An 18,413-nucleotide genomic window follows, 5' to 3' on the forward strand; every position below is an offset into this window, starting at 1 on the left:
TTCACTTTGAGAATAATTCTTTAGTGTGATAGCATATTAAATATTTGTAATTTTGTTAAGGCATGAATTTGAATTGGAGATACTATGCAACTATTGTTCAAAAGTCAGTCACTTACAGGTAAGCAAACTGGACCGGATAAAAGATAGGGGTGATTTTTATCTTAAACTGCCCTAATAGAAGTACAGTATTCAGAACAAAGTAGATGACAGTTCTTTACTCTTCACTTAAACACACTCTGAGTACTATGTTTATTTCTGGGTGTCCCCCTTGACAGAGACAGGAAGACTAGAACAGTCTCAGAAGAAGATGTGAATATTGTAAAAATTATGTCAAAGCTGGTAGAGGTAGCTTAGAAAATTATGGGCCCCAAGGCCAATTCATCTTTGCTCAGGTGCTGATTTCGGCCTTACCTCGTCTTTTTCCAGCAAGAATCACAGTAAACTGCAAAAATTAATAATTTTCCCATTCAGGAAATAGAAATAGTAGCTTGCTTAGCATTTTTGTCTTTTGTAGTGCTTAAAATTGGAAAACATATGTACCATATCAATAGTTTTATGCCCTTTCAGGAAAAAATCGCCCTTTTGTGCCCTTAAAAAGTATAAAAGGTTGAATCTTCCACATTCATCTTATCTTGTGCTTTGCTAGCAAAATTTAAAACTATTCTTACTCCTTAGAAATTTTAGGGTAAAGTTGGTTAGATAGTTATTAAGAATATTCTCCTACTTTATTCATACTATGCTGTGACCCTATTGGAACTAAAAAAGCTATGTTTTTTTCTATTTTTCCATATTTTGTGCCTCTTGACTTTTTAAATATTTTATTTAACTGCCATGTAGCCCCTGATTATGATTTGTTTGTTTGTTTGTTTCTTCTGGACTTTAGTGACCTTCAAGGAACCAAGGAATTAACCTGCCTTGATTAGAGCTAATAGTCAAGTGAAATATTTTGGTCCTTAAAAAAAAAAATTACTAAGAATAAGAGGAATAAATGATAATAAATATTGCTGCATTTGTTCTTAAGTAACTGTGCTAATGCAGATGAGTAGTCATTTAACCATAAGCAGCTGGATGTAGGATTTTCTGCTTGCAGTAGAAATGTATGATTTCTGGTAATAGGTCTTAATGAGAGAGGGTCCCCAGTGTGAGTGGTAGATTAATACGTTTTTCTGCTTGCATTGAATATTTTAAATGTGCTATGATTGTTTTCATAAAAGGAGAATTTCAGTTTTCTGACTACTTGAAAAAATTAGAATGAAATTTGGCGAATTCTTAGGGAATACTACTCATATTCTCTGTCTCCTTGCAGCTCTTTCCATCCTCATTGTGTTCACTGTCCTGACATTTTCACTATGACAGAGCTCAGCTCAGGTTCAGGTGGTCAAAAAACCTGTTCAAGGAGTCTGAACAACAAAGGGTCAAAAAAAATCAAGACACTAGGTATAAGCAAGAAGAGGGCTTTCAAATGGAAGTAGTTTCTTCCTACCATGGGCTTCTTGTGTTTCCTGTTGAGGTTACAGGGCTGAGCTGTGTCATATGTGACAGTCTGACAAAGAACTGCTCTTGTACTTGAACTTCATTCATCCCGCAGATTCTGACACTCACTTGATCACTTGCCCAGTGTTCTCAGTGGCCCACAGACTTCATACTCAGCATGCTTGCTTTCTAAACTCGGACTGTCGGTTCAGTATTAACCATCTTTCAGAACACTTCCACCTTTCATTAGTCACTTAGTCTTCTCTCCTTTTCCCCCTTCTCTCTTCTTTGCCTTTGAAATTTCTCCCTCAGCTTTCACTGTGTCCCCTTATTGCTGCTATTCTACCCCATGCCCTAATCATCTTACCTATAACTAATGTATACGTGTACATTTTTATTATTAAAGGTAGGTTCTAGAATGCTGTTTATAAAGGTTTTTAAATGAATTCCAAAGAGACTGAGAAGCAGTTCAGTCCTGCCTGCAGTCCCTATGTAGATTTGTAGCAAAAAGGAACCAGTCTTTAGAAGCTTTAAAGCTAAGTATAACCTCCTCCTCTGTATTTTAGATTCTGTTTCTTTTCTCTCTGTGTTGATATAGGACCAAGAGATCTTTTTTCCAAAATAGACCACTTTTATCTTTATTGCAATTCTATGGAGGCAGCCCCCCTCAACCCTCCAGATAATTATTCCAGCTGTTTTAGGGAGCCCCCTAGTGGGTGGTGGTGTGCCTTAGTGATAAGAGTGCAGGTTCTGAAGCCAATTGCCTGGGTTCCAGTCCCAGTTGTGACACTTAGTAGCTTTTTTGTGACCTTAGGAAAATTACTGAATTTCTCTGTGCTTCCATTTTTTTCCTAATCTGTTAAATGAGGATAATAATACTAAGAATTAAATGAGAAAAGACAAAAAAAGGAAGTACCTAACGTGTTGTACTAATGTTAGCAGCAGCAATGGGATCCCAGACCTGACCATGTACTCCTCACTTTGATTAAGTCGCAGGCCTTGAACCCACGGTGTGAACTAAAAACTTCTGACTTGCAACAGAAATCTCATCACAGTTAGCACTGTGCGCCATTCTTAGCCTTTAAGTTTTCAAACTGCTACCCTTCTCCTAAATTAACAGTGAGACAGTAGGCATCTGGTTTTTATATTCATCATCTAACTACATATTCTAATTTTTGTGTGTCAGTGTGCCTTTTATTGCTTGCGTAGGTACAAAATTTTCCATGTTTTGCATGATTCACTTGTTAACCTTCAGAATCATTCTCATCCCATATGGCCGTTCACAGTCACCATTTGCTTACTGATTTTTTTTTTGTTTTTGGAAAAATTTTTTTTAAAGTATCTTTCTTTCCATTAGAATCAAACCGTTCTTACTAGTATTTTCAACATTTGGAATTGTTTTTATGTGTATCAGCCACGATGGGCTTAATGTTTATAAAACATCTGTACTCTGAAAAACAAGATACCAAATGGTAGTGACCCCCATTGACTGTACATGCCGTCCTTCGCTTATGAACAGGGTGAAAAAGTTTTGTTCCATAGTGAAAACTTTCATAAAATAAAATTTTACAAGTAGATAATCTTCTGTACTTGCTTTTTAACTGATCTCCTTACCTCATCAATTTCTCTTTCGCACAGGTTCTAGCACCACAAAGTAATCTTTACAAAGTATTTGGATCATATCACTTCCTTCTGTAATAGCCTACCTTGGCCTAACTGGTGTCTATGGAATTTAATCATTAAATTCTTCTAATTTGGAATGTGCTCTTTACTCTGGCTCTATTCTATTGTATGAAAGAACTCCTATGTTAAGTAAACCCTGTTCTATACTTGCATAATGTAGGGTGTTTTTTGTTGTTGTGGGCCTTTGTTTTTGTTAATATTACCACATACCTATATGATACATTGCTTAAAATTATTTTATACAGTATATCATTGAGGACTATATTGTCTTGTATGCTCTCATAACTGTTTATGTTTCTTAGATTCACTTAAACAGCATATCTCATTATTACAAAACTACAGTTTCCATGAGAGCATGAATTCTCTTCATGCTCTTTTGTGCTTTTCATGTGTATCTCATGTACCTAGGTAGTCATAAGCATAGCTGATTTTTACTTACATTTCGGTTTTGTGATTTATTAAAACCAAAGGCACAAAAACTTCATGTCACTTTTAGTCTCAACTACTTTTTTAGTTGTAAGGTGTCAACCCTTGTCAGTTTTGAAAATAACCCAGTTCTTCATATGTAGAACAGGAATTGGTACTTTTTCTTTTACAAGTAGTTCAGCTCTAATCATAAATTTTCTTGCATACCTCAGTTTTTAGGCTTTAAAACCACGAAACCTGAAATTCAAGGGAAGTTGATTTGACACTTTTGAAGTCATCCTCTCCCTTTCCATATGTCCTCTAAAATGAAGGTTGTTGAACAGTTCTTATTTATTTACTTTTTGAATGGTTGCTTTAAAGATAATAGCATGGCTTAGTAATCTAGTTTTAAAATCATAGTTATTTGCTTTTCTGTGGGAATATTGAAATAGTATCAGGATAAATACAGAGAAGTCTTGAGTATTTCTCAATCCGTGTTGCCCCGTTTTCTAAACTATGCAGTGAGATCTTTGTATTTTAAGCTGGAAACTGATACCAAAATCTTATTAAGAAGCTCCATTAATGAATCTATACCTAATTAATTCTTTAGTTAATTCTCCCTTTCTAACCGTCAACATAACAAATTAAAAATTGTATGTATTTAGTTTAGTCTTTTGGTGCAGCTTAACCACTAGCATTATAATAATCCCATTTGCTTTTATTTTTCATTTCAGATGTTGTGTATACTAGACTCACTATGAATTAAATAGGCTTTTTGGGATCAGATAACCTAATCACTACATACTATCAAGATGCTGTCCAAATTAAAAATTGTCATATTTTGAATGAATATTTAGAACCCCTTTAGTTTGGGAGTTTCTATTTATAGACATGGGAAATTAATGAAAAGTGTATATATAGAAAATCATCCAAAATATTTGAATGTTTGTTTATATCTAAAGATACTGACCAAAGTAAATTACATAGACATGTTTTTTGTAGATGTTTGTATCCCCAGAACAAAAAGTTGATATTGGCTATTAAGAGATGTATTAAGAAAGTTATATGAAGAAAAACTAAAATATAGTCATATCTGCCATAATGCCATGTATATGTTCCTGAAAATCTCACATTCTGCAAAATCAAACCCTAACAGGGTTTATGGTAAGAGTAGTGTTGGTACACATCACTTACAGATACGGAGCTTTGTAAGTATAGCTCTAACAATACCAGTCCGCACTCTAGCACAGTCAAATATCCCCTGACATACCGAGAATCAAGCCAGACTTTGCTATAAACTCCAGGGTTCATACTTCTTCCTTGAAGACAATTGCATGTAGTGGAGACCAATTTAATCAAAACTGAAAATATAACTCAAGTGATGTATTTCATCAACTGAGTGTTTTGTTTATTTTATTTTTATAGTGAGGAAATGTCTTCACCTCTCCATCTGTACCTGCAGCCTGCCAAGACAGCTCAGTATAGAGGAAAGTCAAGCAGTTCTTTAAGTCAGTAAAGTAACCACTTGCAATAATGGAAGGCCCTTCTGTAGGGTTTTTATATTTTTCTTAAACTATGAAAACTCTTGCTTCGGGTTGCTTCAAATCATTAACATGCTGGGAATAAAATCTTACAGCTTTTCATTATGCTGACAAGATTCTTCTATTTGTCAGTTATATGTAAACTAATTCTCATTGAAGAACTAGTCAAAAAGTAGCTAAAATATTATGTATAAACAATAGAGAAGGTATGGGTAGGAGAAATGTAGGTAAAAGAAGCTCAGGTTTGTTATATCCTAAATTGGGAGTATAGTCAAAATCTAAAAAGATGACGTTCAAACTAGCAAAACCATAGAAAACATTTTGGTTTAAAACAAAAAGAGATTCATTTTCTAAAACAAGGTTTTGTGAGTATGTATCTGAACTCCATCCTTATCCTGGCTTCTACCCATGTCAGATAACCAGTAATCATGGCATTATTTCTCATTCTTTCCAGAGTGTAATGGTGCCAGTTACATATTAAATGAACAATCACTGCCCTTTTTCCCACTTAGCCTGAACACATCCTTGAGTAGCCATCTCAATGCAGCATTAAATACCAACCATTCTGATTTGGCATATCATATGATGTTACGTATTGACAGTTTACTGTAATTCAAGTACTGTGCTAAGTCCTTTACCAAAATAATTGTATTTAACCCTTGAAACACCCTTATGTGGTAAGTAGTGTTTTAATCCTCATTTATAAGTGAGGAAATGGAGTCTTAAGTATTATCAAATTGATTGCAACAGTAAGTCACCAAAAATTTTTTATGTAAAAGTATAAATATAATAAACTAAGAAAAAATGAAATTACATTTAATAGCTGTTTGAGCTGAAGTGTTATGATGAGTTGGGAATGGGAAATCCTCATAAGATGCTGCAATAATGACACAATAGAGGAGTAAGAGGAAGCCAATTGGAAGATTGGGGCAGATGTGTAGAAAATAAAACAGGCCTTGATTCCCTAAGAGGCAGTGAAGCAGCCTCAATTTCTGCCTTTGAAATTTTGAGTTTTAGTTATTGTGGGGCCTGGCTTTACTTATTTCCTGAGCTTGAAAATCCTTGAGATTGCCTGCAGTATTCCCAAAGTAGATTTCCTTTTTATTTGAGTTAGCTGAAATGACTGAATGATGCCTAAGACAGTAAAGATCCAGAATACAGTAGTCCCCATTTATTTGTGGGGGATACATTCCAAGACACCCAGTGGATGCCTGAAATTGCAGATAGTTCCAAACCCTATATATACTGTTTTTTCCTATACATAATTGATAAAGTTTGATTTATCATTTAGGCATGTAAGTGAATAATAATATTTACTAATAGTAAAATAGAACAATTACAACAATATTCTATCATAAATTATTTCAATGTGGTCTCTATCTAATAACTGATCTGATAACAAATACAACTACGAAATGACTGATGAACGCGCAGCATATACGGTGTGGATACACTGGACAAAGGGATGATTTACATTCCGTGTGGGACAGCAGAACAATGAGAGATTTCATCACACTACTCAGATGGCACACCATTTAAAACTTACGAATTATTTATTTCCAGAATTTTCCATTTAATAATTTCAGACCCTGGTTGACCGCGGATAGCTAAAACCATGGAAAATGAAACCTAAGATAAGCAGGGACGGCTATATAGGACAAAGAGAAGGATTTGGGAAACATACAGTTCTGTTCATGTTGAATTTGAGGTTGGAGTGGCCAGTGGGCATTTGGCTTTGCAAAATCTGGGTTAGACATGTTAAACCTATGAACTATAAGTCATAATTGAAAATGTGGGAGTGAATGAGATCTTCCATAGAGAATGAGAAGAACAGAAGGCTTGGGAATGAATCATGAACACCAACATATCAGGAGCTGGCTTAGGAAGAAGGATCTGGTGCTAGAGAACTAACACAGTCCGAGTTAGGAGAAGAAGAGGTGATGTCAGCAAAGGCAAGGTAACGCGTATCAAGAAGAAAAGAAACATTACTGTTTTGCTCTTGAGATCAAGTACCATGGGGACTGAAGGTCCATTGGAGTTTACAGTGAAGTCAGTGATAGACTTTGCCTGCTAGCAAGATTTTTATGGAGTTAAAAGTAAGAATTGGAATTCTGATTTCCGTGGGTCAAAAAAATGCAGTGAGAAAATAAGGAGATATATCAGTGCATCCTGCTGAGCTATCAGAAATATAGTACAAATATATCATGATGATTGCGGGGGTGAGGGGGGCTTGAGTTATGACTGAAATCGACCTTAGAGATATTTAAATAGCAGCATGAAGAAACCAAAGTGCCAAAAGATCTAGTAGTTTACACTGGCGATGCCTGTAAGTCTACGTCTTCTGATTCCAAATCTACCAGTATATATGGGCAAACTGTTAACCTAAAGGGAGGAAAATTTCTTTAATGGTTTCTAATGTTAATCTTACTCTTCTTGGCATATGAATTTATTCTTTCTTAGATCAAGAAGGAAATAAGTTATGGTTGTGCTAGAGTATATTTATCTACATGCCCCCAATGTATTGTGCATGCAAAAATGTATTGATAAAAAGCCACTGGCTGGATCTGAAACAAAATGCCAAATTCAGTCATGTTGCAAATGTGCAAAATTAACGCTATCACAATAAATATTTATAACCAGTTAAGGGAGAAGCATTATGATATTGTTTTGTTTTTAAAGTATTTATTGAATTACGAATGTAAAATACTGAATATTAAGGGAACCATTCTTATTTATGGGTGGTGGGTCTTATCTTTGGGCAGTTGTGTGAAAATAAAATATGCACAACAGTATTAGAACATATCAGAACATAAATTCCTTAGTTTTTGGTATAAGAGCACCATCTATGGGTTTCTCAAGTATTTCAGGGGTGGAAATTTTTTAAATGAAACAAAAACCTAATAAAATTCTTTCTAGTTTTTTATTCTGTAACTAGTCTGTTCATTTATTGAAAGGTTAACAATTGTCTCCCTAGTCATAAAGTGTTCCCTAGTTTTCAGATGTATCCCATTACTGTTAAATCAGCTAATAAGTATTTGAGTACTTACATGCCAGCCAGTACAGTATTATGATTCTAAGTTAAATATAATTCAACTCAAAATTATATTATTCTCTTTAAAGTTGATGAATCTTTTAAAGAAAATGAGCAATTGTCTACATTCTGGGGGAGAGGTGATGATTATTTTTGCCTGTTTATTTGTATGTTGGTTTCTGTCATCATGAACTTAAGAATTCCTTCAGCATATTACTCCAGAATGCTTTCGCAAGAGATAATAAGACAGAAAAAAGTCTTATGAATGACTTATGGTATCTCTTCGTTAATTATTGTGATGATAACTCATTAGAGCATATAGTTGGAAGCAACACTCTGGCACTTCATTGTTAATAAGCTCTTAAAATAGAATCACATTTAGTTAAATTTAGTCTTTTTCTGAAGTATCTATCATTCATTAAAGTTAAAATTTTTTGTAAGGGAAATTTTACTCTTCATGAAATTTAATAAAAAAACATTGGAAACTTTGACTGTGGGTGAGCAATAAGATGTGTGCTAGGTAGGCTCTTGATATATTTATATCTTTACGTTCTATTTCATGAATCTCTATGTTCTAAAAGTGATTGAAAACAAGATCTCTTTGGTAATGTACCCTAATTCCAGCATAGACCCATTTTAGGTATGAACCTTTTTTCTTCAGTAAAATATACTTTTAAATCCTTGCATGTTTTCTTCAAGGGATGGGTTATTCTATAGAAACACAAATTGACTAAGCAATATAGCTTGCTTCTTTTTGATCATTATGGAAAACTTTTAAATTACATGCTATACTTCCTGTCATTCTAACCTAAATTGAACAGACTGTAAACCTCTGTGAACAACAACTACAACAAAAAGTCATTTTTCCAAATTATAATTGTAATAGGGATACTTGCCTACCTACAAATTGGGTTGCCTAATTTTTATTTTTAAACTAACAGAACTCAAAGAGCATGAAAATTTAGGCCAAATATTGTATCAGGTACTTTGCGTGCAATGATTCATTTGTTCACCCAACAGTTCCTTTAGCTAGGTACAACTAGTAATTATTACGAGAGTCTTCTCTTACTTTTGGGAAGACAGCTAGTATTGTACAGGTTCTGAGCTCGTGGCTTTTGAGTTCAATACATCCTTTTTACTATTTTTCTGAAAATGGCCTCCATCACTTCTGATAACTGTCTGTGCACCCCTGCTACTCTCCTACTCCTCGTTTGCCACTTTAATCTGTTGTTTTACAAATCAGATATTCCAATTTGTTGAAATTGTATCAAATAAGAGGTTCTAGGATTTTAAATGTTACTGAAGGCTTAAGCATTCATTACATACTTTTTTGTAGCCCAGTGACTATTTTTTAAATTGAGGGAGAATAAATTGTCAGATTATCAGCTGAATTATTGATATATAAAATGTTAATTGTATTACTGTGAGAGTTCAAGATAATCAAGAAGAATAATCCAGGAAAGTGTTGGTAATAGTTTGAATTTATTCTATACTTTTCTGTGATACTCAGATATCTACTTACATAATGATATTTTAATCACTGACTATTTCAGGCCTTTATTTTTAAAAGTAATATAGGAATCATTCATGTCCCTGTACTAAATTAGAAGTAGTAATGAAATAAAGAACTACTTTGCAGTGATTTTGAAGTAACATTTGGCTGTCTTTGTCTAATCATCCACTAATTTTTTAACATTCCAGCATTTTACTATTAGGTTTATATGTGCTTTCCCTTAATTATTTTGTTCAGAGGACTATTTATATAATTGTCTTTTACTTAAAGTGTCCACAAAGCAAAATGGTACTCCTAAGGATGTAAGCATAACAGTCCGGTAAATATTGAACCATAAGTAGTTTATAATAAAGAAAATAAGTTTAAAAGGCGAGTTTTTAAAAAAGGATGGATGGATGGATGAAGCAATCGATCGATCTCCGTCGCTAAACCTATCAATTCTAGAGTCTTAAAACTTTGCAAAGATCCAGTTTGAAAACTTCCATGCTCACCAAACTGTACTTGATTTGGATAAGATACTGTGACTAAAAAGGAGGAAAATAAAATATCTCATTAGAGTAATAAAAGCTTCTTAAAATTGATAATACCATATTTTATTGTGGATGATTTGATGTCTGAAGCGTTGGTTTTGTTTTTATAAACACTGGTTTACTTAATGCCTTGTTTTAAAGTATAATAATTAGCTAAGATTGCTTTGGCTATCTTCCAGCTTGTGGGGAGACTGCAGAACAAATTCGAGCACCAAGTGGTATAATCACGAGCCCAGGCTGGCCTTCTGAGTATCCTGCCAAGATCAACTGTAGCTGGCTCATACGGGCAAATCCAGGGGAAATCATTACTATCAGGTGATTCTGGCATCTTTATTATTATATCCTATTTTATAAAATATAAATTCTGTTTCCAAGTACCATCACTCAACATGCAGTAAAACAAAAAGATGGTTTCCAGATAATGTAATAAATTATAGTACCATCTTAAGGGTGAGAAAAATGGCCCATCCTTTCCCTACTATTAGGACATGTGTTTTCAGTATTTCCTACTGGTGGTAATGGACTTGCACTCCATATTCTTCTAGGCCACATTTTAACAAAAGGTACACATTTGCAAAATATCTTAATTAGGTTCAAGAGTGTAATCTTTGGCCGTGGGACAAATAAACAAAACTCACTAATCCACTTGTAGATCTAGCCCATAACCTTAGTCTCATTAGTAGAGTCTTAAGTTGTAGGGTATGAGTTAAAATAGTTGTAGGGTATGTCTGTGTGTGTGTGTGTGTGTGTGTGTGTGTGTGTGTGTGTGTGTATATATACACATATATATGTAGGTAGGTATGTATGAAAGTTGAAACAAGCTGATAGTCATTAAATACTGGAAAAACCTTTTTTTCTCATAACTTTGAAACAAAAGAATACAAAGTGGAAGATACGAGATCTAACAATTAAGTTCTCAAACTTGTTGCAACGATGTTGCTAACCTTTTTTCATATCAGAGGGATTATTCATTATGAATTTGTACCAACTGGACAGTTAACCAAGTTTACTATTTGGAAATGCTGAAAAGAATGTGTGAAAAAGTTACACGACCTGAACTTTTCGCCAACAATTCATGGCTCTTGCATCACAACAATGCACCAGCTCACATGGCACTGTCTGTGAGGGAGTTTTTAGCCAGTAAACAAATAACTATATTGGAACACCCTCCCTACTCACCTGATCTGGCCCCCAGTGACTTCTTTCTTTACCTGAAAATAAAGGAAATATTGAAAGGGAGACATTTTGATGACACTCAGGACATCAAGGGTAATATGACGACAGCTCTGATGGCCATTTCAGAAAGAGTTCCAAAATTGCTTTGAAGGGTGTCTAGGTGCTAATGTCGGTGCATAGCTTCCCAAGGGAATTACTTCGAAGGTAGATCATATTCAGCAGTGAAGTATGTAGCACTTTTTTTAGGTTAGGATGAGTTCGCGAACTTAATTGTCTGCCCTTGTATTCCTAGGGGAAATACCCATAAGTTTAAGATTCTAAGAATAAATATAAGTAAGAAAGGTTAAGATTTCATTTTTATAAACATTTAAAATTACAGAGAAAAACTGTGGGGATAAGATATTAGCAAAAAAATATTTAGTGGAACTAGATGTTGCTTGCTTAGGGAAATTATATCAAGACCGACAGAAAAATAAAAAATTGTGTGAAAGGGAGAAGAAAAAATATAGTGGGCCTTAAACAAAGAACTATAGTTGGAGCTGAAACACAAATAAGAATGCCATGCCTACAGAGACAGAGTTCTGCAATAGTACAAAGGCATCTGCAGCATTCTTTCATTAATAACATGTTTATAGGTAAAAATCGTAGAATTTTAGAATTCGAAGAGACTTGGCAGGTCAGACTTAAACCCTTTCATTTATCTTTTTTTAAAAAATGAGATTGTAAATTTAGCCTGCTTTTTTATCTTTTTCCATATCCATTAACCAATGAGAGAACAATTCTGTCTTGAGAAACACAGCTGTGGTCTATCTATCCTCTTTTTTCTGTGGAAGCCATAAAACAAGGAGCATATGGTTTGTTTTCATTTGTTCCCCTCAGCCCCAGGCCACATCTTCCAGAACACTAGAGCTGAGCTTGTAGAGGCTGTTCTACTCCTCTGTGAGAAGTATGATTCTCTTGTCTGATGGATTGGTAGGATATGCCAGTAAGATTATCGTTCTGAAAAAGAACCAGTGTTGGAATCTGATCAGTATGCTTATTTTTCTGTTATTTGTCATACGATTAAATATAAATGTGGTTATAAAAGAGCATTTTTACGATAGGGACTGCAAACATTGGATCTTTTTTCAACACAGAATTAGAATTTTTGGACATTTTTAGCTTTTAACCTAAAAATCCAGCCCCAAAATTAAATTTGCAGCCTACTAGCTCAGTTATGTAAAACTTGGAAATTCTTGCCAGCACAGAGGAGGCTCCGTGGACGACTACCATCTGGTTCTGATCATGTATTGGATTCTTGAGATGTCACAAGTAAGCTACACTAAAAACCAAGCACAGGACTGAAATGCAAAACAAAATTAGAAGTGAGCCCCACATCTAAAGGAAAATTTCCTAAAATTCTGGAAAGAATTAATGAATTTGGATTTACACAGCCTCAGAAGATCAGAAAGTAATTTTAGTAATTGTCCTAGTTTTTATGGAAATTTTGATCATGGTAATACCAAACTGTTTGTGTGCATACACACAAAGACAGTCAAGTTTTACTTGTGAATATTAGTATAAAATCTTAAGTAAAGTGTTTAAAAGAATTTTATACCATTATCAAAGGCAGCTCATTTAGACATCCACGTGAGTCAGTATTAGAACTTTTTAATTAATTTACTATATTAACAAGTCAAAGAAAAAGTATATGATTATCTAGAATAGATAGATATTTTAAAGCATTTTGGTAAAGAGAAAATCAGCACATACACCTAAGTTTAAAATAAAATCTAGATAAAACAGGGAAACCAAAATTACAGACTATAAACCAACAATACTTAGGACTCTCTTTAAAAACTAGTTAAACATGGTGATATAAAGGCATCTTTACTTCACTCCTCTCCCTTGAAACCTACCAAAATCAGCAAAGGCCACCTTATCCATAGAAGAGAGAGGACTAGACTCTGGTTCACTGCTTGATGCCAAGGGCTGGGGTCAGGATATTTTGTTCAACAAAGGAGGCTGAAAAAAACTTCCACTAACCATTGCCTGAAGTTGTATGGGGCTGAGCGCTTAGAGAGGTGGGAGAACATACCCTAACAAATAGGAATTTAACTAAATAAGTCACATAATATTTCCCTGACAGGATCTGTAAATACTGTGAGCCACCATATTAAGACAGGCACTGGAATGGAGATGCAGGTGGAGGTAGCTAGCTACCAAACAGATGCAGTGGGGGAGTATATGGAGAGAGAAAATTAAAAAGAGAATCAAAAAGCCTTCTGTAAGGTAGACCTGCAACCCAAATTTCCAGAATATATAGAAAAAAATAATGCTAACAAAAACAGCCAACAAAATTAAGTTGGAACATAGATTTACTCCAGATATTATAAACTTTATTATATCACGGTTTTTTGTTAACCATTTTTATGTCATGAACACTTTGGTAGTTTGGTGAAAACTATAGATCCTTTCTCAGAATAATGTTTTTAAATTCATAAAATACATAGCATTACAGAGGGAACCAATTACATTGAAATAGAGCTATGAGATATTTTATTAGAATTTGTAATATAGTAATACATGCTTATTTATTAACATATTAGCAAGCAAGCAATGGTTCTAACTACTGAATTTCAAAGTGATTTTGAAGATAAATAGTTATTCCAGATATCTATTAAAACTGAAATGCAACGTGAAATTATATATGATTTCTATTGGTGACAGGATGATAGGTACTTTAAATACTATCATGGTTTATTGTTTATATTCATAAGTGAAGGAAATGTAAATTTTCAGATTAGTGAAAATAGATATGTAAATTTACCCACCAAATTTCAGAATCTGGGTATGTATTAGTATTTATTACTAATGTATAAATACATTATAATGTATTTATTAACACATTAGTATGTATTAGTATTTAAATTACAACATCTAAAGATAACTACTGAAAAACTAGAAATAGCATTGAAGAGAGGAAAAGATACTGTTTTAAAAAGCACAAATCTATTAATACAAAAGAAGACAGGAAAGGAAGAAAATAAGAACTCTACCAAATAGAAAGGCTATTCAATAAAAGAACTAACTTAACCATTAAAAGACAGACTATCCAACCAGGTTTATTGGTTGGTTGATTGGTATGATCCCCCTATAAAGGGCTTATAGTAACATACCTAAAATAAAACTAATGCAGAAAGTTTAAAAAAGAGGGATGGAAAAAATAAGCTTTGTAAATATTAATCCAGAGAAAGCTAGTGTACGAAGATTAACAGCAGATATAATTGAGCTTAAGGCACAAAATATTAGTAACAATGAAATAATCCACTACAGGAGAATATAATTGTGGTAAACTTTGTGTACCTAATAACACCACCTAAAATACATACAAAGCAAAATGTGAGCAATTACCAAACAAGTTTGACTAATCCACAAATGTAGTGGAAGTTTATAAACATACCTTTGATCAGAATTTAATAAACAGGAAAAAATAAAGATATAGAAGATTTGGTAAAATTAACAAGCTTGATTCAGTAGGAGCATGTTTTATATACGTGTGTAATAGTTATACCTATTTAAATGAATAGAGAATACACATTGTTTTCAAAGACATGTGGAACACTTGTAAAAGTTTTTTTGTGTTAAATGACAAAGGAATTCTGAGCACATTTCCAAGACTTTTCATCATTCAGATTGTGTTCTCTGACCACAATGCAATTAAATTAAACCCACAATAAAAAACGGGGGGGGGGGGGGAGAATAACAAAACCCATATGTTTGGAAATATGTTACTAACTCCTGCATTAAAGATGGAAATCATAGTGGAACTCATAAAATATTTTTAAATGATAGATACGTTTGTTTCCATAATGAAAGCACTACAGATTTAAAACTGTTAGAAGATACTGAAAAAGTACTGACAGAAAAATTTAATGCACTGATTTAAAATTTAGTAAGATGGGAAATAAGCTCAGCACTTACTCAAGAATTTAGAACCATAGGTAAATCTCGAGTAAAAGATAATAAAGATAAGATCAGAAAATGATAAAATAGAAAAAAAACCCCAATGATTCAATAAATCAAAACCTGGCTATCTAATAAAAAAAAAAAAAAAAAAAAAAACGGGGGAAAATAGACAAATCTTAAGGCAAGACTAAAGAAAAAAGAGAAAAGGTACAAATAAATGAGTAGAAGTATATATAATTATAATACAGTAATAGAGATTTTAAAAGTCATAAGGGTGTTTTTTCAAAGGTCAGCTGATTATATCACAAAGTTAAAAGTATCAATGTCCTGGGTGTGCTCAAAGGCAGAAGAGGAGGTGGATGGATGGAAAAGAAGTCATATAGAAGCCAAGGAAAAGAATTCTTCTCACCGTCCTCTGTATTCACAACTATAATTCTGGGAAGCTGCCTATATATTGAGGCTTATTACTGTATTATCGAAAAGTAAAACTTGCTACATTAAAACTGTTAGAGAAGTTCTGGTCAAGATAGAGGAGTAGGCAAACACTGTGCTTGCCTCCTCACAAACACATCAAAATTACAAGTAACCTGTAGAACAGCCATCATTGAGACTCACCAGAAGTCTAGCTGAACAGAAGTCCTGTAACTAAGGATGCACAGAAGAAGCCACCTCAACACAGTTAGGAGGTGCAGAGATGTGGAATGGACTGGTCCCATACCCATGTATGGCAGTTAAAAATTGGGAGTGATATCTTGGCTGTAGAGGTCCCCCTTGAGGAATGAGAGAACAGGGATGAGGGATCCCAGCCCAACACCAGGCTCCCTAGCCCAAGGTTGCAGTGCCAGGAAAAGAAGTCCCTGCAACTTCTGGCTGTAAAAACCAGCGGAGATTGTGGATGATTGAGGTGGAGAAAGGCTACAGTTCCAGACACTCCTCTTAAATGGCCCAGCACAGACTTACTTGCTGACAGATTTACTCGCTCTGAGCTCCAGTACTGCAGCAGCAGCTCAAAAGGCACCAGGGACATACAGGGAGGAACTGAATTGTTTGGCTTCATTGCAAGGGCTGGAAGGCCAGCTTCCTCCCAGACAGATGTACACACAGAAGCCACTGTTGAGGTCTTCACCTACCCAAGGTACAAACGCAGGTGGGCACCATATATGAGTCTCCATCAACGTGGCTAACACCACTTTGCCTCACCTTGATGATTCCCTGAGACCCCACCCCACCCAACTTGCAGGCCCATCCAAAGCTGCTTCCAGTGGCTTTTCTGTACAAACAGCTTGTGTTGTCTCATGCTGCAGACTTTCCTAAAATCTCTCAAAAGTTCACAAACCCCCAAAAGGCAGCAGTGGGTTTTGGTGTGCCCCAAACCTCTTGCTAAGCAGCCCCAACACTGACACTAGAAGCAGCTGTCTCCAGTTCGCAGCTTAGCCTTTTCCAGGCACCTCCAAGCCCAGTATAAGGAGCAACCATCTGCAGATCACATTGTAGCTCATAACAAGTGGCCCCAGAAGGGCACAGGCAGCGGCTGACCTTGGCCTATACCAGAGCCCTTCCCAAGAGGCTGCCGAACCAACACACCCAGTGACCAGCTTCAGACCACACCAGAGCTTCACCCAACAATCTTCACAAAAGACACACCCAAAGGGCAGACTGACTTGGCAGGCACCAGAGCCCTGCTAAAGTAAATCCTGTTCCTGAGAGTCAGCTCCTGCATAACAGCTCCTTCACTGTAGTCACAGACAGTGCTCACCTGGCTCAGGTGACCAAGGAGATTGCTCCACTGGGTCCCACAAGAGACCTACTACATAAGACCACGCTACCAAGACCAGGAGACATAATAGCTCTACATAACACTTAGAAACAAACAGGGAGGCAGACAAAATGGGGAGAAAAAGAAACATGTCTCAAATGAAAGAACAGGCAAAAGCTCCAGAAAAAGAACTAAACAAAGTGGAAACAAGCAGTCTACCAGATGTGGAGTTCAAAACACTAGTCATAAGGATGCTCAATGATCTTAGTGAAACTTCAGCAAAGAGAGAGGAAACACATTAAAAATGGAGTTAGAAGACATAAAAAAGAACCATTCAGAAATGAAGTAACTGAAATAAAGAATACATTAGAGGGAATCAAGAGTAGATTTGATGAAGCAGAGGATCGCATCAGCAATTTGGAAAATAAGGTAGCAGAAAACACCCAATCAGAACAACAACAAAAAAAATTTTGTTTAATGTGGATAGTTTAAGGGAACCTCTAGGACAACATCAAGCATACTAACATTCACATTATAGGGGTACCAGAAGGAGAAGAGAGCAAGGCATTGAAAACCTATTTGAAAAAATAATGATAGAAAACTTACCTAATCTGGTGAAGGAAATAGGCATACAAGCCCAGGAAGCGCAGACAAGATAACCCAAAGGCCCACACCTAGACACATCATAATTAAAATTCCAAATGTTAAAAACAAATTGAGAATCTTAAATGCAGCAAGAGAAAAGCTGTTAGCTAGCTACAAGGGAGCTCCCATATAACTGTCAATTGATTTCTCAACAGAAACTTTGCAGACCAGAAGGGAATGGCAGGAAATAAAGTGATGAAAAGTAAGAACCTACAACCAAGATTACTCTACCCAGCAAAGCTATCATTTAGAATTGAAGGACAGAAAAAGAGCTTCCCAGAAAAGGAAAAGCTAAAGGAGTTCATCAACATCAAACCAATATTACAAGAAATGTTAAAGGGATCTCTTTAAAAAGAAAAAAAAAAAAAAAAAAAAACAAACATAAAAATTATGAAGAATGAAATGGCATCAACTACAGGTCTATTAATAATTAAATGTAAATGGATTAAATGCTCCAATCAGAAGACATAGGGCAGCTGAATGGATAAGAAAACAAAACCCTTACATATGCTGCCTACAAGAGATTCACTTCAGTTTGAAAGACACACAGACTGAAAGTAAAGGGATGGAAAAATATCTTTTATGAAAATGGAAATGAAAAAAAAAGAGAAAAAGCTGGGTAGCAACAGTTATACCAGACAAAATAGACTTTAAAATAAAGGGCATAACAAGAGACAAGGAAGGACCTAGTAATCTCACTTCTGGGTAATTA

At 35.0% G+C, this 18,413-nt stretch overlaps 1 protein-coding gene across 2 annotated transcripts in view; it reads left to right on the forward strand.

The window, feature by feature from the left end:
* Positions 1–18,413, forward strand: part of LRP12 (LDL receptor related protein 12) — a 69,266-nt gene that overhangs the window by 35,798 nt on the left and 15,055 nt on the right. For both annotated transcript variants that reach the window (XM_019750652.3, XM_019750653.3), the window contains one exon: positions 10,356–10,491. In XM_019750652.3, the coding sequence (XP_019606211.1) occupies positions 10,356–10,491 (136 nt within the window). The remainder of the gene's footprint in view (positions 1–10,355; positions 10,492–18,413) is intronic.

The sequence above is a fragment of the Rhinolophus sinicus genome, chromosome 6, assembly GCF_057876585.1.
Source record: "Rhinolophus sinicus isolate RSI-liver-muscle chromosome 6, RSI-T2T, whole genome shotgun sequence".
Taxonomy (NCBI): Eukaryota; Metazoa; Chordata; class Mammalia; order Chiroptera; family Rhinolophidae; genus Rhinolophus; species Rhinolophus sinicus.